Consider the following 26,386-nt stretch of genomic DNA (forward strand, 5'->3'; position numbering starts at 1 on the left):
AAAAAACTAAAATAAAGTGCCCACCTGTCCCCACTGCCATCTGCCCCCACTGCCACCTGTCAGTGCCATCTGCCCCCACTGCCACCTGTCATCAGTGCCACCTGTCATCAGTGCCATCTGTCCCCAGTGCCACCTATAAGTGCCATCTGTCATCAGTGCCACATAGTGCTATCTGTCATCAGTGCCACATCAGTGCCACATGTCATGAGTGCCACAGAGTGCCATTTGTCATCAGTGCCATATCGGTGTCATGTGTCATCAGTGCCACATATTAGTGCCATCTGTCATCAGTGCCACGTAACAGTGCCATCTGTCATCAGTGCCACCTGTCAGTGTCACGTACCATCTGTTATCAGTGTTACGTGTCATCAATGCAATGTATCAGTGCCATCTGTCATCAGTGTCACGTATTAGTGCCATCTGTCATCAGTGCCATGTTGCCATGTGTCATCAGTGCCATGTATTAGTGCCATGTGCCATCAGTGCCACCTGTCATCAGTGCCACATATTAGTGCCATCTGTCATCAGTGCCACGTCAGTGTCATCGTCCTGGTGCTCCAGGGCCTTCAAAAGTGTAATAAATAGTCAACAAGTTAGATGTGTAATTTATGCTCCTAGAACACATGATGGCGCTCCCTGCATGTTGGGTCTCTCTAAGTGGCCAGGCTGTGAAAATGTCCCACACATGTGGTATCGTAATACTCAGGAGGAGTAGCAGAATGTATTTTGGGGTGTCATTTGTGGTATACACATGCCATGTGAGAGAAATAACCTATTACAATGACAATTTTGTGGGAAAAAAATAAAAAAATCTTAATTTTGCAAAGAATTGTGGGAAAAAATGACAACATCAAAAAGCTCACCATGCCTCTAACTAAATACCTTGGAATGTCTACTTTCAAAAAAGGGGTCATTTGGGGGGTATTTGTACTTTCCTGACTTGTTCGGGTCGCAAGAAATGAAATAGGCCATCAGTACATCACATGTGATCAATTTTGTATGATTCGCACCACAGCTTGTAGACTCTCTAACTTTCACAACGACCAAATAATATCCACTAATTTGGGTTATTTTTACCAAAGATATGTAGCGGTATAAATTGTGGCCAAAATATATGAAGAAAAATTAATAATTTGCAAAATTTTATCACAGAAACAAAGAAAATTTTGGGTTTTTTTTCAAAATTTTCGGTCTTTTTTCATTTATAGCACAAAAAATTAAAAACCCCAGAGGTGATCAAATACCACCAAAAGAAAGCTCTATTTGTGGGGGAAAAGGACAAAAAAAAAAATTGAGTACAGTGTTGCATGACTGAGTAATTGTCATTCAAAGTGGGAGAGCACCGAAAGCTGAACATTGGTCTGGGCAGAAGGGGGGGGGGGGTTTAGGTGCCCAGTTGTCAAGTGGTTAATGCTGAACTGCAAAAACAATTTTATATCTATCTATCTATATATATATAATTTTCTTTGCAGTTTAGCATTAAAATTACAACACATTCGGTAGCATTACAAGACCCAGACAATATCTATCTATCATGTGGGCACATACGCAGTCTCATGGACGCAGCGTCAGCCCCCCAGTGGGAGGAGTGTGTATTGTATACAGGAAGTGGTCACGCTCGTGTCTGCCAATTAGATGACAGCCGGTAGCAGCGTGCACTGGTAGCTGTGATGCGAATCTGTATTTAGCTAGCTGTGTGACCAGGGAGGGTAGACATGGGAGCCGTGCTGACCCGAGCTTTAAGGAACTTTAATGTGGAGAGCAGAGCTCATCAGCTTATCGGGAAGGACAAGCCCAGCCCTGCGCCCATGTACCCGGGCACCAAAGAGGCAGTGGCTGCTGTGATCTCCAGTAAGTTATCCATCTACCTTAGTATTGGGACAAGGGCGCAGCTCACACACAGGGCTGGTCTCCTGTTGCTGCGTTATATCATTGTGCACGCTGCCCTTGGAAGGGGAATGGAAGTATGTACTGTACCGGAAGTAGTTGTGGAGCCGTAGGGCATACTGGGAGTTGAAGTCCTGAGCAGTGTGAATGGTGTTGGAGGTCATGTAGGGCGAGTGTCAAGGCTAATGCTGTAAAATGGAATGATTGTCTGGTTATCTTCGTTTCCAAGGAACAGTGACAGGTCGCACCCTATTGTTGGCATTGGAACTGTTCAAATCGGTGTGACTCAGACTTTGGTTCTGCATGGATTTGGTGGGGGTTCCTGCACTACTACTTATTTATTTTTTGGCAATTTCAGGTGCAACTTGCATTGACATCTGCATAAAGTTGCACGGATGTAAGCCAGGTTGCGCCGGAAATCGCACTGATCTGCGGCTTTGAAATTGTGCAACTTCAAGTGAAGTGGCATGATTTCAAAGTCGCATTCAGTGTGAGCCAGGGCTTAAACCTGGAAGCTGGCTACTATGCATAGCCACACCTGTTTTAGTAAATCTCCCCATTGCTTCTATCACATGCATCACTCCTAAGCCCCATACACACTTCACATCAGATTTTCTGCTGATTTTTGTCTTCAGATTTACCAAAACCATGTAGTGCAAGGGCCTGCCTGATTGCATACACATTGAAACTCCTAAGGTTTGACCTCATATTATATGGTTTTGGTAAATCTGAAGGACAAAATCGGCAGAAAATCTGTGTGTATGGGGCTTTAGTTTGCTAGTCAGTTGTGATACCTTTTTAATCACTTCAGCCCCAGAGGATTTGGCTGCTCAATGACCAGAGGACTTTTTACAATATGGCACTGCGTCGCTTTAACTGGTAATTGCGTGGTCATGCAATGCTGTACCTAAACAAAATTTGCATCGTTTTTTTTTTTTCCCCCACAAATAGAGATTTATTTTGATGGTATTTGATCGCCTTTGCGATTTTTTTTTTTTTTTCTTTTTTTTTTTTTTTTTTTTTTTCTTTTTTTTTTTTTTTTTTTTTTTCTTTTTTTTTTATTTTTTATTTTTTTGCAATCTAAAATGGAAAAAGACCGAAACGCTTGAGAAAATTTTTTTTCTACTTTTTGTTATGGGAAGAAAATAAAATGAATATACTCGATTTTAGTCATACATTTAGGCTAAAATGTATTCAACCACGTCTTTGGTAAAAATATTTTTTAATAAGTCAATAAGCTTATATTTATTGGTTTGCGCAATACAAACTAGGGTACATTTTCTGGAATTTACACAGCTTTTAGTTTGACTGCTTATCTCATTTCTTGAGGTGCTAAAATGGCAGGGCAGTACAATCTCCCGCCCCCCAAATGACCCCATTTTGGAAGGTAGACACCCTAAGGAAATTGCTAAGAGGCACGTTGAGCCCATTGAATTGAATGTGTTTTTTTTTTTTTTTTGTCACAAAGTGATTTATTATTATTATTATTACGATTATTACTTTTATTTTTGTCATTTTTCAAAGTTGTCCCTAAATGAAATATATTGCTCACACATACCATGGTTATATCTGGAATTCTGCTGCTTCTGAGTATTGAACACATGTGTGGGACTTTTTGGGAGCCTGGCCGCGTACAGGACCACGAAAACAAATCACAGGCTTCAGGATTTCTAAGGGTGTACTTTTTTGATTTCACTCCTCACTGCCTATCACATATAACGATGCCATGTTTGAACAATATATCATTTAGTGACAACTTTGTGCAAAAAAAAATAATAATTTCCTGAAACTTGTGGCAAAATATAAAATATTCCATGGACTTGACATGCCTCTCAGAAAATAGCTTGGGGTGTCTACTTTCCTAAAAGGGGTCATTTGGGGGGGGTTTGAAGTGTCCTGGCATTTTATGCACAACATTTAAAAGCTTATGTCACACATCACCCACTCTTCCAACTACTTGAAGACAAAAACAAAGCCCTTTGTGACACTTTTTGTTTACATGAAGAAATATTATTTTTTTTCTTAAAGCAGGGTTCCACCCTAAAGTGGAACTTCCGTTGATCGGAACCCTCCCCCCCTCCGGTGTCACAATTGGCACCTTTCAGGGGGGAGGGGGGTAGAGTGGAGATACCTGTCAAAGACAGGTATTTACACCCACTTCCGGGCATAGACTCCCGTGGGAGTCTATGCCTCTTCCTGTCCTGCCGCGCTGTCTGCTGGGACACACACGGGTCCCAGAGACAGTGCGGACAATTCCTATTGCGCTGCGCGACTCGCGCATGCACAGTAGGTAACCGGGATCGATCGGCCTCAGCTGCCGGCATTGCTGGAACCCGGGACAGGTGAGTGTCCATTTATTAAAAGTCAGCAGCTGTAGTATTTATAGCTGCTGGCTTTTAATATTTTTCTTTTTTTTTTAGGTGGAATACCTCTTTAAATTCCAGGAAGAGATCATCACATCCCTTCTATTTCCAGACGGTGCTGTGTCCCAACTTCCCAATCCAAATGCAGTGAGCCGGCTGCATGAGAGGCATTTTCCATTTGTCCTCTCTGGTACCCCAACCCCAAAAAAAAAAAGCTTGTGTAATAATTGTCAACATACAAGTGGTACCCTTTTCCGAATAAGGGTGACACCAAGTCCCACACAATCTTACCAGCGATCCCTATGTAGTCTGGGCAGTTCTCCGGCTCTATGTAACTATCTCTTCCCTCGTAAGCCATAACACTATATGTATAGCCTGTCACATAGCTTATACATCTGGACCTCGTATCTGGCACGTTTGCTGGTAAGATACTGTTTGAATGACAAGTAGGCAGAAAACGCAATCAGAGACTCATCAATGCCGACAATTTGATGGGGAGTAAACAAGCCTGCAAAGCGTTGGTTGAAGTGGTTTACGAGGGGCCGGATTTTGTAGAGCCAATCAAATTCAGGGTCACCCCGAGGAGGACAGAGTTAATTATTGTTAAAGTGCATGAACCGCAAGATCTGCTCGTATCGCCTCCTGATCATGGAGCCAGAGAACACAGGCATATGGTGAATTGGGTCAGTGGACCAATATGACCACAACTCACTCTTTTTAGTTATGCCCATGGAGATCTTAAATTTGGAAACATTAATTGGTTTCCAATCTCTCAACGATCAGCTGGGGATTAGGGCGATGAATTGACCAGCATTTAAATTGCTTTGGTCCACAATAGATCTATAGAGATCTTTGGTGAAAAACGGCGAATAAAAATCAAGTGACGTAAAATCAACTGTCTCCACCTGAATTCTGGGTTGGCCAGTGAATGGGGGAAGTACGGGTGCAGCAGGAAGAGCACTATGGGCTTGACGGGCTTGTCTGCTTCTTGGTGGCAGTGGGACTCTACTTGTGCTTGCCACCTCACCAGCTTGAACTGCACTTATGAGGCCCTCCACGTCACCATGTGATACTGCAGTGCTGGATGTACGACCAGGGTGTACTAGGCCGCTGGTGCTTGCCAGTTCACCAAAGGATGATCGGCGCTAGTACTGGCTCTCTGCTCCATACGAGGGACCTGCGGTTCTTGCACCTCAACGATAGCAGAAGAATGGGGTCTGGTACGCCTGACCTTGGCAGGGACCCCAACTCCATTGTCAGCGATATCTGTCAGGGTGCTGCTGCTGCTGTCTACAGGATCGTATTCTGAATCTGACAGATGGTAGAGGTGCGCGATTAATCGCGAAACGATCACGATCTCGATTCACCCCCACGTGATCTAAGTTCTGGATGACCCGCGATTTTCTTTTAGCGCCGCCGGTTCCACGTAACCAGCGTGGAATGCAAATGGAGTATATCGGAACTGACGGCAGTCATTGGAGCGTGCGATGTGGCGTGCCGCTGCCTGTTTGTGGGCGGGTACAGTGGCCGGGAAACAGCAGTGTGAAGTAATAAAAGACAGGCAAGATCACAGAATAAGTTTTCCCGTGAAGGTAACCTAGATAGGACAAGGCTCCAGAGGGTTTGCAACGCCATTATTGAGTCATCAGGACATATTTACACACGGATTAAATAAAAGCACATTTAGGAAAGTGGAAGTGTTTTTCAAAAACAGATTGACATCTGGTCCTGCATAAATCAGCAGCCAGTGTAATCATGCCACGGCGCTGCCAAACAAATAAGTGTTTGGATAAAATGTGCAGATCTATTCTGTACGGAGGCAAATTCATTACTATATCTGCAAACATCAATGGACAACATTAAACTAACAAAGCTCTGATAACCTAATGTTCTCAGAGATTGTAAATTTTTCAAATACATTTTTTGAGAATCGTGATTCTCATTTTTCCCAGAATCGTGCAGCTCTAACAGATGGTGAAGAGGAAGTCACTAATCTGTCATGCCCAGAAACGTGTAGGCCTCTTCACTAATGTACCTTCGATTTGACATTTTGGTCTCTAAATTTACTGGTACACTAGTGAGACTCGCAAGAAAAAAAGCACCTGACTGTCAGCGACTAATTCAAACGCTACGAAAAAAACTGTTAGCGTTTCACAGGGATCAGGCCTGACTCTACAAAAGCTGCAGTTGCGTGCTGTGTTTTGTGACAGTGATCGATTGATACTGCACTTGGGTGGGCTGGGCGGAGGGGCTAAACCCAGGTGCTAGTAGCAGATATCTGGGCTGATCCCGCTAACACTGCATTTTTAGGGACACTACTACTAAGGGAGGAGTATCATGCGTGAGTGTTAGCGCTACTGGCACTAATCTGATGCTGCCAGGGGGTGACGCAGACCCTTTCTGATGCTAAAACTTAACTTTGATCACCTGCCAGGTGATCAGGGGGTTAAACCTTTATTTAGGTAAAATACGGCGGGTGCCCTGACTGTATAAAAAAAAAAAAAAAAAAAAAAAAATGAATAGGCTAAACTGGGGGGACGGGGGTAAAATATGTGCCTACGTGACCTGGTGTCAATGTTGTGTTGGTGCACTTACTATTAGATGTTATTTCTCCTCGGTCTGGAAGGGAAAGAGCAACACGAGGAGAGATGACGTCGCTTCCCCTGTCAGTGTTTACAGTTACACGACAGGGGAAGGATCTTATTCGCCAGGACTGATCACCAGGTCCAGGCCAGATTTCATTGGCCTGGGCCTGGAGATTGATCGGTTCTGGATCGAATGCGATCGTCACGGCCATCGAGGGGGTGCGCGCCTGACGTAACGTGACATCGATTCGCTTGCCCGTGCCATTCTGCAGTACAACTGTGGCGGCTGGTTGGGCACAGGTTAATCATTCCCTATTTTTAAAAGATATCTGAACTCAAGAAAACAATGTCCTATAATGCAGCTTACCAGTCCTCGGGTGTGATGGCTGCACATCTAAAGAACCTGTTCGGATCGTGATAGAAATATAAGTGTTTTCAGCTTTTCAACCTGTTGTCCGTGGACAACAAAAAGCCTTCTTCAAAACAAAGATGATTGGTAGGGGTTGTAGTCCAAATCAAAGCGGGTATAAAAACGTGTTTGTAGCCCAAATTAAGCCAGGGGAAAACTCTGTTCCTCCATAGATGCTATACAGTGAGCATTTTCATCCTAGGGCAGGAAGTGGGTTACATTTACACAGGTGATCATTGGCATACATGAATCCTGGAAAAATTGCATTCATTCATGGTGTGCCATCTGTCTGGAACTGTAGGTAACCTCTGGGTGTGTGTGTATACATGTGAACAGCTGGGGCTCCTGTCAACCTGCGATTGCTTTGCACAGGCTTCTCAGTCACTGCTGTTCAACTAAACCTGTGATTCCAGTCATAGGAATTCACTATATGCCACCAGTCATCTGTGTAAATGTACCCTTAAAGTGGAAGAAAAGCCAAATTCTAACTATTCTTAAAAAGATTCCCTCCCTACCTATTCTTTTTTTAACCTGTATAGAAAAGATCTGTATACTTCTTAATCAGCTCCTGTTACATGATCCCTCAGCTCTGTCAGGGACCACTCAACAACGGCTTTGCATTCCGGGAGCCATGACATCCCCCTTATGCTCCTATGGCCCATTGCTAGAAATAGATCTAGTTAGACTTCAGGAACACCAGGTGAATGTAAAGAAGAAAAATAAAATGAATGTAGTCAATCCATTTAAACATTAATAAGCTGAAATATATAACATGCCTAGTTTTTTTGGTTTAGATAACTAGTAAAATATTTCCTAACCGACTAGTCCCAAAGCCGTCCACCCCCGGGAAAGTGCCGCCTCATAGTAAAACTAAGGAGGTTCAACAGGTTCCTGCAGTACAAAAGGTTCCGCATGGAAAGCATCTATACTCTCAGAAAGCACCTTCTGAAGGATGTATTTATGGTAACAATAGACTTGAAGTACACCTATCTTCACATCCCTATTTATCCAAAGCACCCGGCCTTTTTAAGGTTTACAATCCCCTCGGACTGGGGAGTACAGCACTGACAGTTCTCTGCCCTACCCCTTTGGACTGGTAACCAGTCAGAGAGTGTTTACAAAGATCCTGGCAGAAGTGGTTGTATTCCTTCATCTCCAAAGGGTAACGCTGATCCCCTATCTCAACAACATACTAGTTTACAACCAGAGTAGAGATCTCCTTCTTTCCGACCTGGCCAAGGTAGTGAGAACCTTGGCATCCCTGGGATGGATTATCAGCCAGGAAAAGTCCTCGCTGGTTCCTGCCCAGACCAAGGTCTAGCTAGGATTCCTGGTGGATTCAACAGCACAGAAGCTTATTTTGCCCAGGGAAGGTAGAAGGCCTCAATGCAGCAGTAGCTTCCCTTCTAGAATTAGAAGAGGTCTCTTGCAGAAGGGTTATGAGAGTTCTCGGGTTGGTGACATCCTGTATCCCGGTGGTTCTATGGGCTCAGCTCCAATTCAGGATTTTCCAGCAATTCCTCCCATCTTCCTGGGATGGGAAACGAGGACTGCTTGACAACAGGGTTCCCATTCCAGGAGGGGTGAAGAGGTCTCTGCAGTGGTGGCTCAATCCTCAGAGGTTGTGGGAGGGCCACCTTTGGGCCCAACTTCAGCTCCTCAGGGTAACAATGGATGCAAGCGCCTGGGGTTGGGTGGGCCCACTTAAAGGAACTTTGAGCCCAGGACGCCTGGAACCAGAGTCAGTCAGAGGAGCGCTTTCAACTTTTGGGAACTCTTGGCAGTAGGAGAGGTTTTAAGGGCCTTCGAGGAAACAAGGGCAAGGAGGTACAGATCATTTCCAACAATGCAACCGCGGTGGCCTTCCTGAATAATCAGGGAGGCACTAGATCTCGCACTCTTCTGACCCTGGATCTGGAACTCCTGAAGTAGGCAGAGCAGAGAGTTCTCTTTATCTCAGCAGTGCATATAAAGTGGACATACAATGTCCAAGCGGACTATCTCAGTCAGCAGCAGCTGATTCACCAAGGGGAGTGAACCCCCCAAAGTATTCTCCCTCATATGCGGACACTTCGGCAGCCCAGAGATCGACTTCCACTTGGCATATGGGCTCCATTGGACCTTGGCTTGCCAAAAATCTGGCGGACTTTAGAAATAGAACATGTGTTAAATTTTTCCACCGGAACTCCGCTGGACCCAGTTCCTACCGAGAAATTCACTCGTGTGTATGCTAGTCCGACGGACACAAAACCGACGCGAGGGCAGCTATTGGCTACTGGCTCTGAACTTCCTTATTCTAGTCTGGTCGTACGTCATCGCCTTCAAATCCGTCGGACTTTGGTGTGATAGTGTGTGGCCAAGTCTGTTCATTCGGAAAGTCCATCGGACATAGTCCCTCAAAGTCCGATCGTGTGTATGCGGCATCAGGGTTCAGGTCGCAGACTTGTCCAGTTTTTTTGGGTCAGGAGGTTGGCTCTAGACCCCCTGATTAAATGGTAAATAGGAGGTTTTTGAAAATGTACTTTTTTCTACTTTGAAGCATGGAAAATAGGTACGTGCAGGTATGCATCCTTGATGTTGATTGATGCAAGAGGTTCTCGTAGGATGGAGACTGATTGGATAGACTCAGTGCGAAAAGAGCACATTTTTCAAGAACCGGTTTAGATCTTTAAGATCTAGACTGGATCTGACATCCCCCATTTTGGTTTTGGCACTGTGAAAAGGTTTTGAATAAAAGCCCAACCCCTGCTCTTCCATGGGGACCACCATGATCACTTTTTGTGACAAGTCAGTCTAACACTAAAAAGAGAGACTTCTTTTTCTCTGGATCTTTGGGGACAGTTGACCTGGGAGACAGGAATTCTTGGTACTCTAGTTTGTAACCTAGAGCTATTGTGGAGACCACCCATCTGTCTCAAATTCTTCCTGCCAGACCCTTGAACAGCAGAAGTCCCTTCTCCCACCCCCCCCCCCCCCCCCAAGCTTCGGCTGACCCACTTTTCAACCATAAGATTTGACGCATATGTACCAACCCAAGCATAAAGCGAGAGGTTAGAAGAATAGAATCTCTGATTACGTCAATTGCAAAACACAAAGCCACTGGCAGCTCGGCTAACTCCTGGGCCTGCTGTTCAGGGAAAACCATGAGCACTTGTTTCAAATGGTCTCTCAAGGATTGACATACCCCAATTGCCGCCACTGAACCTGCCAAGGAGAAAATGTTTAACAGGAAATTTTTTCATCGGTTGTATCCCTACGCATTTGCACATTGTCAACCAGACAAGTCAAACTTTTATTTACAGCGGATATAGCCGCGTCAATTGCTGGTATACTCCACATCTTAGTAAATTTTTTCACCATAGGATAAAGTATTGAAAACTTTTAAGGAGGGGAAAAAATGCTTATCTGGGTGATCCCACTCAGAATACATAAGCTTTTCTAGTAATGAATGGACAGGGTAGCTTAAATGTGGAGCGGACCATTTCAGCAACTTTTCAGCATGTGAAGCTGAAGAAGGTCCTTCCCCCACCTGATCCCTCGGAATAGGAATCGTCAGCCTCTTCATGGTAATGCGTTTTTTTTCCACACTGTGAAGATGCGATTAAAGCCGCTAATCTTTCCTCCAATCCACTCATAGTTGAGGAGAAACTTGATTTATAAAAGCATAAATATACCCCCCCCCCCCCCCAAAGTAAATTTTATATATTTGGTGATTTTTACAGGTTTTCCTTTAAAAAAAAAAAGTTGTAATTCTATATACTGTATAACACACACCCCAAGTTTAGGAGGGAATTTTAAGGAAAATAAACTTGCGTTAAAATGCCCATCTGTAGCCTTGTCAGTGTCCATTTGCAGCCTTGCCATTCAGCTTTGTCATGCAGCCTTGTCAGTGTTTATGTTCAGGTTTGCCATTTAAAAATGGTGCCGCCGAGATACAGAGCCAGATGTCCTGCTCCTCCCGCCGTTCTTGGTGGCTTTCGGTGGCTTTCGGCTGCCGAAAGCCGCCTACAGGCTCCCACTTGGCAGGGGATCGCCGTATAACACGCACCTGCGTTGTTGTTTTTTTCCCCCTGATTTTAAAGGGGGGGGGGGGGGGGGGAGAGAGTGCGCGTTATACGCCGATAAATAAATACGGTATTTGTGTTTTCTGTTTCAATGAGAAAATGATGGTCCGCTTTTGAGAAAAATTTAAACCTAATGGATGTTCTTAATTTACACAATTGCCTTTTTTATTTTAGGTCACCCTGAAATCCAGGAAAAAGTTTTCAAAAAGGATGATAAACTTTTATCACGACTGAAGGACGTTTATGTCGACTCCATGGACCCTGAGGTAAACTACATTAATCAGCCATAACAGTATGACCACCCACCTGAATTTGAGTAGTTCCCCCTTTTGCCACCAAACCAGCCCTGACTCATCGAGGCATGGGCACTACTAGACCTCTAAAGTTATGCTGTGGTATCTGGCATAAAGCCGTCAGCATATTGTTTAAGCCTCTGCTACCTTGCTATCTTCTCGTGACACCAGGACGCACGATGTAAATGCACCTGGCCATTCACATGATGTAAAAGAAAAAGCAATTCATGAGACCAGGCCACTTTGTTCCCTTGCTCCATGGTCTAGTTATGATGCTACAATTGTCCATTGTAGCTGTTTTTGGCTGTGGATGTGGGTCAGCATGGGCACCTAAAGCAGTTTGTGGCTATGCAGCCCCATACACAAACTGAGATTTACTGTGTACTCTTTACCGCTTTCTTTCGGAACCAGCATTAATTTTTTCAGCAATTTCAGCTCCAGTAGCTGAAATCCAGGCCAGCCTTCACTCCTCATCAGTGGGCCTTGGACACCCATGACTCTGTAGCCGGTTTTCTTTTGTTGACCCACTTTTGGCAGGTCCTGACTGCTGCAGACATCCTACAATAGGTGTAGTTTTGGAGTTACTCTGACCCTGTCATCTAGCCATTACAATTTGGCCTTTGTCAAAGTTACACAAGTCTTGATGCTTTGTATTTATTTTATTTTTTTTCAACCCAACAGCTTCTGGAACAACCTATTCACTTGCTGCCTAATATATCCCACCCACTTTCAGATGCCATTGTAATGAGATAATCAATGTTTTATATTTGTATATAATTACTAACCCACTTAAGTCCTCTTTATTGGCTGCCTTTTACTGAGTATTCTACAAATAAACTTTAAACCAAACCTGACACCCAAGAATCTGACAGCAGTGCTGAAGTAAAGTCACTTTTGTATTGTCCAAACTAGACACCTGTTTTAGTCTAGATATTAATCCCTGTGAAACCCAGGCTTTACATGGGACCTTTGACCAAAGTGAAGTCTAAACCCCACTGGCTGTTCAATTTTTATATGGTAGAACGTTGGTGGGCAGTACAGACTCTGGCATTTGACAGTTGATTCTTAGAGGCAAAGCTTGGCACAGAAGGAGAGAAGCTTAATATCAATTTTGACAAAAGTGAATGCCCCATGTACACATACAAAGATCCAAGGGACTCCACATGGACATGACTTGCATAACCCTTGTGGGGACTGAAAGTGTTAGTCAGCAACATGTAAGGCCATGCCAGGTTCACTGGAACATACAGTATTGGCTTTCAGATTGCGCAAGATCCAACTGGTGAATGATCTTTCTAGTGAAAGATTGCTGTCAGGGAGAGTGCATGCCTTTGCCTTTTTTGGGGGCGAGCAGAGTGCTTAGCCTTCATCCCCAGCACCAATTTGTTTTTCCATGCTGATGGTCTGTTGCCATGTCAGCTTTAGAGTTTGGCATAACACAGGAAGGTCTATGACTGTTCTTGCTTACCTAGGTCATGAATGGTATACCTAGTAGTAGGTAGTCACAATTAACTGGGCTTGCTCTGTAGTGTTAAAGATGTTACACGGCCTGTCCAAGCCATGTCTTCAGTTCTATTGCATGTCAAGACTAGACCCCACCAGTTACAGTATATCTACACCAGCCATTCTCAACCAGGGTTCTGTGGAACCCTGGGTTTTGTCCAGAGATAGCTAGGGGTTCCTTGAGCTGTGGCTGATGAACCACCTATTTGATGATGCCTAAAGAGTTTAAGGTTCAACATCACTTGGCAAAGCCAGCAGCATGACACCAAATATCTTTTTAGTTGTCTAAGGGTGGCATTCTTAACAGCACTTTAAGGGGGACATTCTTTCTATTGACCACCAATATAATGAGCATTGTTCCTATTGAGCCCTGATGATTTGGTTTTAGTAAAGGTTCCCGAGACATGAAAATTATTTTTGGGGTTCCTCTAGGGTTAAAACCTGATCTACGCAGTTAACAGTCATCTTAATCTTGTTATCCATAATGTGTTAAGGCAGATTTTGGTTGTCCAAAAACGGACTAGAAGGTGTCAACATTTTGGAGCCACCCTGTTTTGAGAGCCCAGGAAGAAAAGCGCTATGGAATAATTATTTCATAACCCAATCCCTTGGAGTCTGGAAGTCTGCATGTGTGTATTCATTCTTTGATTTGCATAGTTGAAAGTGTGACTTGCTGTCCAAAGGATAGAACTGTGGGGGTCATTCCACAATGTTGACAACTTCTGTTTTTTGGAACATCAACATCTCCCCTGGCATCTTAGGACCATTAAATGCTATGTTTGCCTTTTTTGAGCATGTTACACCCATATTTAGGGTTTTACATTTAATATGCTCCAGCACCTGTCCCTGCATCGTCACACCAATGAAAATGGGAGGGGGTCCTCTCCTTGCACCTACTATCAGGATTCAAAAACAGCATGGCCTGCACAGCCATGACATTCATTCACAGGTACCCATGAATGAACTAAAAGTACTGCCTGCCACCACAGCAGATGGGGTTTTTACTTCTGAATGAACTTTGAGGGTGCTGGTGAGCGCTCTTGTAATTCATTCACACTTCCTACAGCTTTCAAACAGCCTGTACAGAGGTACAAGCAGAAAGTGTAAAAAGTATCTGCAGTCTGTGTCTCTATCTCGCCCATCAATGCAGCATTGTCGGTGATTTGCAGGCTTGTCTCCTTGCCATTTTAAAAATGGCGCAGCCGAGATACAAAGCGGATGTCCTGTGTATCTCGGCGGCTTTCGGGTATTTTCGGCCACACTTGGCCAAATATACCCGAAAGCCGCCGAGAAGGTTAGGAAGGGGCGGGGGGATCGTGTATAACACTCACCCCCGATTTCCCCCTGATTTTAGGGGGGGGGGGGAGTGTGTGTATGTATATATTATACATTTTTTAAATGCACATTTCTTTACCTGCAAAAACGCACTCCTTTATTTTTTCAAACGGTGAAGTCCAACAACTACTAGTTACCCCAACTGGGTTTTTAACAGTAAAATCCTGTTTGCAGTTCCGTAAATTTAATTTTGTCACCAGTATAAATGTGTACATACTAACCTCTCCCACCACCCATGTCTTTTGAAGAGTTGTTGAACGAGTAATTTTTTTTTTGTTCTCTCTCTCAAAATAACCGGTCATTCCAAATTGGCTTTCTCTGTAATATACATTTTATTTATCATTACATAGTACAAAAAAAAAAACTTATTTGTATTATTGGTCAACTTTGGTGGGCTGAATTTTTTTATTTATTTTTTTGTGTACTTTGTATGTGTAGTGATGGAATCTCTCGATTTAGTTTTCAGCTCTGCCCCTAACAAGAATTTTTCTTGTTCCCTGGCAGCCACGTTTTTCTAATTTCTTCTGTTTTTAAAGGAACTTTAGTGGTTAGTACATATTTTCTCATTCATTATGGCTACAAAAAAAATAAAATACATTTTTTTTCCAAGTCATCTTCCAGGACGGCTTACAGAGAGATGGGCTCATCCCACCTAGCACAGGAAACTCATCCATATCATAAAAGCAGCACACATGCCTTAGCCCCTCAGTATTTTTCTTCCGGCCAGACAGGAACTCCAAACAGATGTTTAACTTTCTGGCCTTTGTGCTAGGTGGCAGGGGCCTCCCGACGTTCATATCCAAGGCAAACAGGGGTAGTACTCCTAGGGTATGAGTCCGTTTGGGCCACCCAGTGACCTGATGGAGCGGTCTGGGGTGAAAGTAAAGGACCCCCTCCCAATTGAGTTGTAGCCTCAGTGAGGTACCTGTGAGGAGTGGAGGAGGTGATCCAGTGGGTCCATACGAAATGGCACAGCAGGGTGTTCTCCTAGTGGAGGCGCAGGCCGCCGCATGCTCCGGGTACCTTATTTTCTTTGTCCTTGTCTTGTTCTTGTCCTTGTCCTTGGTCTTGGTCTTGTCTTGTCGCTGTTTACAGAGATCTCCTCCATGTGCAGGGCTTCTCTCTCCCCAACATGTAACATGTGTCTCAGAGTGATGAGGTAACTTCCAGGGCTGGGTGACAGGAAGGGACATGGCAGGAAGTCCAGCGGTGGCCATCTTTGTACTCCCAGGAAAGCCTAGCTGGGGATAACAGGGCTGTGCCGGAGGGCGGCGTCAGATCCACAGCGCCACCCCGGATTCTCCACACCTCCTTTTATATAAGGGCCTGAATAGCAAGATGGTGCCAAAGGCTTCCAGGAGCATGGAGATGCCAGGATCATGGAAGCAGGTCTGGAGGTGCCATCCGTTGATTCGGGCACTAAGGTAAGAAAATAGGGGGCAGACTGCTCCTTCCCTTTTCTTATCCCCCGGGGGGGGCACGCACAGGGGGCGTTGTGTTTTTTCTTCCAGAGACTGTTTTTTGTTATGCTTAGTGTGCACAGGTGTTGCACATACCAGCATAGGCTGTCTCAGGCAGAATGGTGCTTGAATCGAACAGTGTTCAAACAGATAGACCTATCTGTGGGATTCCCTACTTCTGCACTTTTTGCTACAATGCAGAGCAGGCAGGTGGACCAAATTTTATATTTTATTTTTTTTCCACCCTACAGAGAGATCATCTCAGTCTGGGCCTAGATGCCCTATCCCAATCATGGGAGGCAAATCTGGTGTATGCATTCCCACCTTTTTGCCCTCATTCCAAAGATTATCTGGAAGATAAGAGTGTTGAGCACGAAGCTTATCTTGATCGCACCATTTTGGCCAAAGAGGTCTTGGTTCTCAGGATTACTAAGACTCAGCATCTCGGAGACTGGCCAAGAGTTTTCTTGCATCCATCAGCCGTAAGCGAATCCCCAAGTCAAGGAGGTTCCCTCCCTGGGACTTATCCACTGTGTTGCAAGGTCTTTGTAAAACACTGTTTGAGCCAATAGAAGAACTGCCCATAAAGCTCTTAACCTTGAACAGTGATTTTGGTGGACCTAGTCTCCGCTAGCGGGGTTGGTGAGATACAGGCGCTTTCAGTAATTGAGCCCTTCTGCATCATCTTGCAGGACAAGATTATCCTCTCGTGGGATCCTGCATTTCTTCCTAAAGTACCGCCTAACTTCCATAGGTCGGTAGAGATGTCAGGAGATGCTTGATCGCTTACATAGAGCACACCAAGGAATGGCGACGTTCCACTAGCCTGTTTGTAGGTTCCAACAGGGATAAAAGGTGAATGAAGTAGGCCATCGCGGAGGCATACAAAGCAGCATCCCGGACACCTCCATAAGGGATAAATGCTCATTCCACAAGAGAGGTTTCTACTTGGGTTGAAAGGGCAAGAGCTTCTCCCCTCCAGACTTGCAAGGTCACAACCTGGTCCAGGTTTCAGACGTTCCTAAAGCATTACAGGCTGGATCTGCTTGCCAGCCAAGACCAGTCTTTCGGCAGGAAAGTGCTGCAGGCTGTGGTCCTGCCCTGATCAAGTAGTCCTATTTTGTCCTCTCTGTAAGCTGCCCTGGAAGATGACTTGGGAAAAACAGTGTTATTACCTGTTAACTACTCTTTCCAGAAATCTTCCAGGACGGCGTCGGTTCCCTCCCTTCTTTGTTGGTGCTTAGCAATGTAGAACATAGAGTAAAGTTAAAGCTACGCTAATGAAGGTTAAAGCGGACCTCCACCCTAAAGTGGAAGGTCCACTCATCGGAACCCCCCCCCCCCCCCTACGGTGCCACAATTGGCACCTTTCAAGGGGAAGGGGGGTGCAGATACCTGTATAATCCAGGTATCTGCACCCACTTCCGGGACAAGCTAGCCGCAGATTGACAAATCTTCACTCCTTGGTTATTTCCCACCTTGACTACTGTAACTCCCTCCTCATTGGCCTACCTTTACACAGGCTATCACCCCTTCAGTCTCTCTTATGAATGCTGCTGCCAGACTAATACACCTTACTAACCAATCGGTGACTGCTGCTCCTCTCTGCCAATCTCTTTACTGGCTTTTCCTACCGCACCGTATAAAATTCAGAATACTAACTATAACATATAAGGCCATCCACAACATCACCAACCTTATCTGCAGATATCACTCAAATTCCCCTCTCCGCTTCTCCCAAGACCTCCTGCTCTCTAGCTCCCTTGTTACTTCCTTCCATGCTTGCCTCCAGGACTTCTCCGGAGCGTCTCCCATCCTCTGGAATGCCCTGCCCCAGTATGTCTGGTCAGCCCCTACCCTGTCCGCCTTTAGACCCCTTTCACACCAAGGCATTTTGCAGGCGCTATAGCATTAGAAATAGCGCCTGCAATCCGCCCTAAAAAAGCTGCACCAATGTTTGTAGTGTGAAAGCCCGAGAGTATTCACACTACAGCAGTGCGCTGGCAGGATGTCAGGGAAAAGTCCTGCCAGCAGCTTCTTTGGAGCGGTGAAGGAGCGGGGTGTTTACCACTCCTCCACCACTGCTCCCCATTGAAATCAATGGGGCAGCATTGTAATGCCACCGGCAAAACGCCGCTATTGTGGCGTATTGCCGGCGGTTTTAACCCTTTCTCGGCCGCTAGTGGGGGATAAAAGCGCCCCGCTAGCGGCTGAAATGCGACCCAAATCCGGCGGTAAAACGCCGCTTAAAATAGCAGCGTTTTACCTCCCACGCTATGGGCGGTGTGGTGTGAAAGGGGTTTAAGGTGGTCCTTAAAAATTCACTTATTCACAGAACCCTACCCCACTACCACCACCCAAGAACGGTACCCAGGCTCACCTGCGTCAGATCATCCCCTGCAGCTATTACCTTTTTGTATCACCTCCCCCTCCCTTTAGATTGTAAGCTCCATGAGCAGGGCTCTCCTATTCCTACTATATTGAACTGCATTGCAATTTTACTGTCTCCCCCTCTACATTAAGTGCTGCACAAAATGTTGGCGCTATATAAATCCTATATAATACTGCATTCTGCTCAGTGATTGCCCTGTGTGTGTGTGGGGGGGGGGGGGGGGGGTACTAATTTAAATGGTATAGTCATGTTTGTTTTTTGTTTCTATTTATTACAGGTACTTTTTATAGCACTGTCCATTTTTTATTTATTTATTTTTTCTTATCCCCAGCACTTTACATATATATTGTACATTCACAGCAATCCCTACCCTCAAGAAGCTTATAATCTAAGGTCCCCAACTCCCATTCATACGTATAGTACACATACTAGAGCCAGTTAACCTACCAGTATGTCTTTGGAATGTGGGAGGAAGCCCACGCAGGCACAGGAAGAACATACAAACTCCAGCCAGGTAATGCCATGGTTGGAATTCGAACAGATAAACCCTACTGCTGATAGGCGGAAGCGCTTACCAGTTAGCCACTGTTTCTAATAAACATTTAGCCGTTATTACCTTTTTTTCATATTTTTTTTTTTTTTTTTGTTTCTTACAAATATCTTCCACACTGCAACATAATTGATCACCTTTGCTGCTTTGATTTGTTGCCTGGTTCTAATCCTTTATGATTTTAATGCTCTCTCCTTGAGGTCCATTACTGACTGATATAATCTAGAATGCCTTGCTTTAGTGTGTGCTTTACTAAATGGATACCTTGCTGTTTTTAGGTTAAAAATAAACATGAAACTTGTGCTTCTATTCGTCAGTTGCTTGACTAGGGAGACAAACAATTTTTTTATACTGTTTTCCACCCTGCTTGGTTCTTTATTTTTCCAAGTACCTTTTTTTTTTTTTTTTTTTTTTTTTTTTTTTTTTTTTTACCACCTCCCTAATGAATTTGTTTAAGTTGGCGAGCAGTAAATTTTTAAAATTGCAAGATATGTGCCCCCCCCCATCCAACATAAGTGATTTTAAAGGGTGAGAGATGGCAACGGATTTTCAAAATACTAAAAAGCATATGTTGCTAGAAGTTCTTCCTCCTTACTTTCCTTGTTTTCTTTTTTTTTTTTTTTTTTTTTTTCCTCCAACCAATGTTTGGGGGGCAGGAAGAGAAGGGCTGTACGTGGCGTGAGAGGATGCATCACCGACATCTCCTTCCTGATATCCTCCATTAGTTCCTATCGTCTTTAAAACCATATTATGTCCTAACTTGGGTATTAACTGCCCTTTGTCCCATTCTGCCAAGATGACCAAAGATGCAGCACAGTGCTTGCTAAAGTTTTCCAGAACACAAGGAAAGATGCAGTTCATGAATACACACCTTCTTTATGGAGCAACAGCCTACTTTAATGGAAGTCCTGTTAGCCATAAACAAATACAATACAACTTTAGATAACTTGAAAGACCATGTGGGTGGTATCAAGAAGGAAGTGTCGTTACTGGGGTAGTACTTTCGTAAAAAGGAGGAAATGCACAATGATCCTAAAAGGTAGAATTGGTAAAGTGGAAGACTATTTATACACTCATTAGAGATTTTAAAGAGTCCCAATTTGCTGTTGCCTACTCTAAAAAATTAAGATTTAGAGAAAATGCCCCTCTGAAATGTTGGTATAACTTGGGTTACTGGAGTGCTCTAAAGGCACTAACACTACTGGATGCTCCAGCTTTTTGGTCATGAACTGTAAACCTGCCTTTATGATTGCTAGGGCCAATAGCACACCCACCAGCCTATTGCCCACTGGCAATCTGCTCAGGACATTGGGGTTATAGTTTTGAGAATCCTTGCTATTTCTCATACAAGAAAATAAACTACTTTCAGTGGCATTAAAATTGCTTTCTTCCAGATTTTCCAGCAGGTGTGCAGCACTGTTGAGCAAAATATCTGGAGTTTTATAGCCACCGCAAAGGCCACATGCAGTCACGTTAGAGTGTTGCTAAAACGCACCTTGAAGAGTCTAAGGCCACATGGAAAAAGGTGTTTATGGTCTGATGAGACTAAAATTGTATTAATTGGCCTCAATACCAAAGGATATGTCTGGTTGAAATTCAGTACAGCACACCATTGCCTACAGTAAAGCATGCAGGTGGTAATATCATGTTTATGGGGGTGTTTCTCTACAGCAGGGACTGGAGCACTTGTCGGGATGGGATAGAAGGAAACATGGATGGGGCAAAATACCATCAAATTCTTGAGGAAAATCTGCTTCCCTCTGCTAGAAGGCTGTCAATAGGAAGAAGGTTTAAAGTGGATGTAAACCCCCCCAATTTCCCCCCCCCCCCCCCCCATCTGCCCAGTCTTGCCATGAAGAGTTAATCCAGCTCTGAGCAATCCTCTATCTTTTTTTCAGTAAGATATAAAAATGGACACACAGAGAAATAGGTGTCCTTTCTTCCCCTTTGCTGTGACTGACTGCTGATTTCCTTATCTCATGCGAGAGCGTGAGAGAGGCATTCTGTGTACTTCACATCCCCTCCCTTCCTTTCTTCTCCAGCTCTCCCAGGATTGGCTGCTCCACACCTCAGCATGATTGGGAATGCTGAAGTCATGTGGTGCCTTTCCTGGGTTTTGACCAGATGTTGGTGATCATGGGGCATAATTTACGAGACCAGAAGTTTGGTGTGAGAAATATTGATGCCTGGCCAAGGGGAGTGTAGACGTGGGAGGGGAGTCTACTGATGTCACCACTCCCCCACTGAGCGCCGGACAACAGACCTACCCACAGAATCTGGAGTAATACGAGCTACAAACGGCTAAAGGGGAGATTTTTGACAGGTAAGGATACAGGCAGGAGGCATGTTTATCCTTTATAGATGAGCACAATGGAAGTAATTTAGAAATGAGTGAATGTACAGTGCCTTACGAAAGTATTCGGCCCCCTTGAACTTTTCAACCTTTTGCCACATTTCAGGCTTCAAACATAAAGATATAAAAAATTTTATTTTTTGTGAAGAATCACCAACAAGTGGGACACAATTGTGAAGTGGAACGAAATCTATTGGATTTTTGAAACTTTTTTTTTTTAACTAATAAAAAAAATGAAAAGTGGGGCGTGCAAAATTATTCGGCCCCCTTTGTTAATACTTTGTAGAGCCACCTTTTGCTGCGATTACAGCTGCAAGTCGCTTGGGGTATGTCTCTATCAGTTTTGCACATCGAGAGACTGAAATTCTTGCCCATTCTTCCTTGCAAAACAGCTCGAGCTCAGAAAGGTTGGATGGAGAGCGTTTGTGAACAGCAGTTTTCAGCTCTTTCCACAGATTCTCGATTGGATTCAGGTCTGGACTTTGACTTGGCCATTCTAACACCTGGATACGTTTATTTGTGAACCATTCCTTTGTAGATTTTGCTGTATGTATTTTGCTGTATGTTTGGGATCATTGTCTTGTTGGAAGATAAATCTCCGTCCCAGTTTCAGGTCTTTTGCAGACTCCAACGGGTTTTCATCTAAAATGGTCCTATATTTGGCTGCATCCATCTTCCCCCTCAATTTTAACCATCTTCCCTGTCCCTGCTGAAGAAAAGCAGGCCCAAACCATGATGCTGCCACCACCATGTTTCACAGTGGGGATGGTGTGTTGAGGGTGATGAGCTGTGTTGCTTTTACACCAAACATATAGTTTTGCATTGTGGGCAAAAAGTTTGATTTTGGTTTCATCTGACCAGAGCACCTTCTTCCACATGTTTGGTGTGTCTCCCAGGTGGCTTGTGGCAAACTTTAGACAAGACTTTTTATGGATATCTTTGAGAAATGGCTTTCTTCTTGCCACTCTTCCATAAAGGCCAGATTTGTGTAGTGTACGACTGATTGTTATCCTATGGACAGACTCTACCACCTCAGCTGTAGTTCTCTGCAGTTCATCCAGAGTGATCATGGGCCTCTTGGCTGCATCTCTGATCAGTCTTCTTGTCTGAGCTGAAAGTTTAGAGGGACGGCCAGGTCTTGGTAGATTTGCAGTGGTCTGATACTCCCATTTCAAAATAATCGCTTGCACAGTGCTCCTTGGGATGTTTAAAGCTTGGGAAATCTTTTTGTATCCAAATCCGGCTTTAAACTTCTCCACAACAGTATTACGGACCTGCCTGGTGTGTTCCTTGGTCTTCATGATGCTCTCTTCGCTTTCAACAGAACCCTGAGACTATCACAGAGCAGGTGCATTTATACAGAGACTTGATTACACACAGGTGGATTCTATTTATCACCATCAGTCATTTAGGACAACATTGGATCATTCAGAGATCCTCGCTGATCTTCTGGAGTGAATTTGCTGCACTGAAAGTAAAGGGGCCGAATAATTTTGCACGCACCACTTTTCAGTTTATTTGCTAAAAAAGTTTAAATTATCCAATAGATTTCGTTCCACTTCACAATTGTGTCCCACTTGTTGGTGATTCTTCACAAAAAAATTAAATTTTATATCTTTGTTTTGAAGCCTGAAATGTGGCAAAAGGTTGAAAAGTTCAAGGGGGCTGAATACTTTCGCAAGGCACTGTACATCCACTTTACCTTCCAACAGGACAGTGACCCAAAGCACACCGCAAAAATGACCACAGTGTTTGAAGGAGGAAAAGATGAATGTCCTTGCATGGCCTAGTCAGAGCCCAGAGGCTGAAAAAAAAAACCCCACTGCCAATGTGTCCAGGAGCAGCAGCATTTTGCCAGAAACCGCACTTAAAGCACGGAAACGCATCTAAAAACACGTTAATGCTAGGTGCGTAAACACTGGAAAAGTAATTTCAATGAGTGAATACATTATTATTCTGGCCAAGGACATTATTTAACGCCCAAGTGCTTGACGCATCTATACATGTTTACCTGCGTCAAGGTTTTTTTTATGCTAGGCCGCTGCTGCCAAGAGAAAAGGCTGGACAATGCAAGGGGCCTGAACGTTTCCTTGGTGCTTCTTAACCACTTCAATACTGGGCACTTTCACCCCCAGCCACATCTTGAATAATTGCATGGTCATGCAACACTGTACCCATATGACATTAATCCTTTTTTTTTTATATTTGTTTTTTCTCCCCACAACTAGAGCTTTCTTTTGGTGATCTTTAATCCCCACAGTTTTTGTTTTTTTCCCTTTGTTTCTGTTCCAATTTGTGCCCATCACTGATGGGCACAAATTGACATTTCTAATGGCCATTTATTGGCATCTGGGGTGGGCACCTTTGATGGGTCTGCACTGATTATCAGCTAAGACCCCCCCCCCCCCCCCCCCCCATCAGGACAGAAGCCGATCGACTCTCTCCTCTACTCACGCCTTGTCAGCGCGAGTAGACAAAAAGCTGATAAACGGTACTTCATGTTTACCATGTGATCAGCTGTGATTGGACACAGCTGATCACATGGTAAAGGGCCTACGTCATAGGCTCTTTACTGGGATCAGAGACGCAGCGTGTCAGACACACACCACACCACCGATTGCCACGCTGCGCGCCGCCCCTGTGCGTGCGTGTTATCGGCTTATCCTGCTGGACATCTTATGACGCCTAGTCAGGATAACACAACCACTTTCCAGCCATCATTCTGCTATATGGTGGGCAGGAAGTGGATAAACAAAAGTGGCATTTTAGCAAAGAAATCTGAGTGGGTACTTTTTACTGACCATCAGTGTGTTCTTTAGTGGTACTTAAAATAAGGTGAAATGCATGGTAAGAGGTTTTTATGAACACTAAATGCTATAATCATTTAATGAGGTTGAGAATCACTGCTAATATTACTGTAGAAATGAGGTTGCTCGTATATTATGTTCATGTTTATTGTGTACGTTTTCTGTTTTACTTTTTGTCTGCTTTTGATTTCAATACTTGATAACACCAATGTTTTCTTTGATCTCTCAAATTAGGTGAAACATGAAGTTCTACCGCCTGCCTCAGAGGAGTTCAGAGGTCCAAAGCAGACCATGAGCAGTGGTTTTCTGAACATCGATGTAGAAAGCATTCCAAAGGGTAAAATTACTATTATTGAGGCTCTGACCATTCTTAACAATTACAAACAATCTCCACAAACATGGACTGCAGAGAGGATAACAAAAGAATACAACTTAAATATTCAAGACACCGAGGCCCTGTTGGCGTTTTTTAGACCTTTTGAGGTGAAGATAATTTCACTAAAAAACAACAAACAGATTGAGGAGTAAGGCTGATGCCCTTTTATCTGGAGGACCCTCATGGAATTCGTGCTCCTTTTTGTCACTGTACTGTGTTTTGAATGAGGATTCAAATATTGCTTTGAAAGCAGATTTATAAACAAAACTCTGAATAATTTAACAGTTTCAAGTAAATGATACATTTGTAACTCTTGGAGTGTGTAATGTATGGACAAAATCTTTCTGTTTTGAAGATCTCTCTGCTGAGTTGCTGAATGCTTATTATGTGCAGCAAAGAATGATGGTAATAAGTATTTCATATCTTTTTATTTACTGCCTTAAGTTACAGAACTAGTATACTGTTTCAGACAAAGCAGTCTCGGGCTTGCAGCTGGGTTTTCTGTGCCAGATCATGTCATAGGTTAAGTGTATCCTGGAATGCAAATATAGTATAAACTTCAGCAGCAGTCTTAAAGCAGAGCTCCACTCAAAAATTGAACTTCTGCTTTAAGTGATGGTGACCCCCCTGACATGCCACATTTGGCTTTTTTTTTGTTTGGGGGAGGGGGGAGAGAGACCCTCCTTTTTGGAGGCTTCCAGCTCCCTTCTGGTGCTGCGGAGCCCTGGAAAGAAGTGTAAGTTCACCTCTTTCCCCAAACCCCCTCCCTCCCTGCAATCTTCTGGGACATGTCACGGGTCCCAGAAGATTGCCCGGCCATTCACAGTGCGGCTCCCGCATGCACAGTGCATGCCCAGCTGTGAAGCCACAGCCTGGTGCCCACAGTAAGAATGCTGGCACCTTGGAGAGGAGTGAGGCTTCTTACACCGGCATCGCTGGACCGTGGGCAGGTAAGTGTACACTTTTTGTAGCTGCTGATTTGTACTTTTTTTTTTTTTTTTTTTTTTTTCAGCGGAACTCCACTTCAAAGTGGTATTAAGCTCCAAAACCAAAAATGTTATATAGTGCAGCTTACTACTCAATAAATGTGGTAGCTGCATTCGTTTTACATCAATAAAAGCTGCTTCTTGTAAGCACCCCTGTCAGTGTTTTAAATTTTGTTTCTTCCCTGTAATTGATACATTCATAGGAGAGCTTGTTCTTTTGAAAAATGGACTTACTGGCCAGCTTCTAAGATGACGATAGAAAAAAAAAAAAAAAGTAAAAACAAGAAAACTAAGCAGCTGCAATATAATAATAAATGTTTGTTTTTGGTTTTAACACTGCTTTAAAGGTCATGTCCTCCTAACCTGCATCTGGGTATGAAGTAAAATGCAGGCTTGCACTCATTATTGGGATCAGGGATCCTTATTAGTAGCTTTTCCCTTTTCTGAGTGGAGCTGAAAGCAAAATGGGCCTGTAGCAGATTACAGAAAACTATAGCTGACCTTTAAAAGAACATGTGCTCTGGAGTTCTCTGTTTCTGTTTTAATAGAATGATTACTAAGTACTTTTTTATAACCAATATATATCATTTTAGAACAAGGGGGAAAAAAAAAAAAAAAGGGCGCAGATGTCAGTAAAAAACATTAAATTTTTTTATTACAAATAACAGAATTCACTTACATCTCAGAAGGTGAAGTCCAACTTGATAATGAAGCAGCATGTCAGCTCATGGAGCTGTAGCTTAACATCAGTGGAGTGATGAAAAAGGGTCCAGGATCCACACACTATTTGTGCTGTTAAACATCAGGGACCAGAGAATGATGAGCTGCCGAAGGGAACAAAACATGAAATACCGAGAAGCTGCAGTGGGGAGCTTCCACGCCTCGGTAGTATGTGGATCCCTGGACCCTTTTTCATCAACCCACTGATGTTGAGCTACTGCTTCATGAGCTGACAGGTTTCTTCTATACAAGGCTGGTTTTCATCTTCTGAGATTTAAGTGGATGCTGTTTTAGTCTTCAAAA

At 43.9% G+C, this 26,386-nt stretch overlaps 1 protein-coding gene across 1 annotated transcript; it reads left to right on the forward strand.

The window, feature by feature from the left end:
* Positions 1-1,609: 1,609 nt before the first annotated feature.
* On the forward strand, positions 1,610-25,510 carry NDUFAF4 (NADH:ubiquinone oxidoreductase complex assembly factor 4). Its single transcript, XM_077487217.1, has 3 exons — positions 1,610-1,851; positions 11,483-11,574; positions 24,236-25,510. The coding sequence occupies exons 1-3, from the start codon at positions 1,716-1,718 to the stop codon at positions 24,527-24,529; spliced, it is 522 nt and encodes a 173-aa protein (XP_077343343.1). The 5' UTR covers positions 1,610-1,715; the 3' UTR covers positions 24,530-25,510.
* The last annotated feature ends 876 nt before the right edge of the window (positions 25,511-26,386 follow it).

This window comes from Lithobates pipiens, unplaced genomic scaffold, assembly GCF_037356315.1.
Source record: "Lithobates pipiens isolate NorthernLeopardFrog02 unplaced genomic scaffold, aLitPip1_a1.2 Scaffold_18, whole genome shotgun sequence".
Taxonomy (NCBI): domain Eukaryota; kingdom Metazoa; phylum Chordata; class Amphibia; order Anura; family Ranidae; genus Lithobates; species Lithobates pipiens.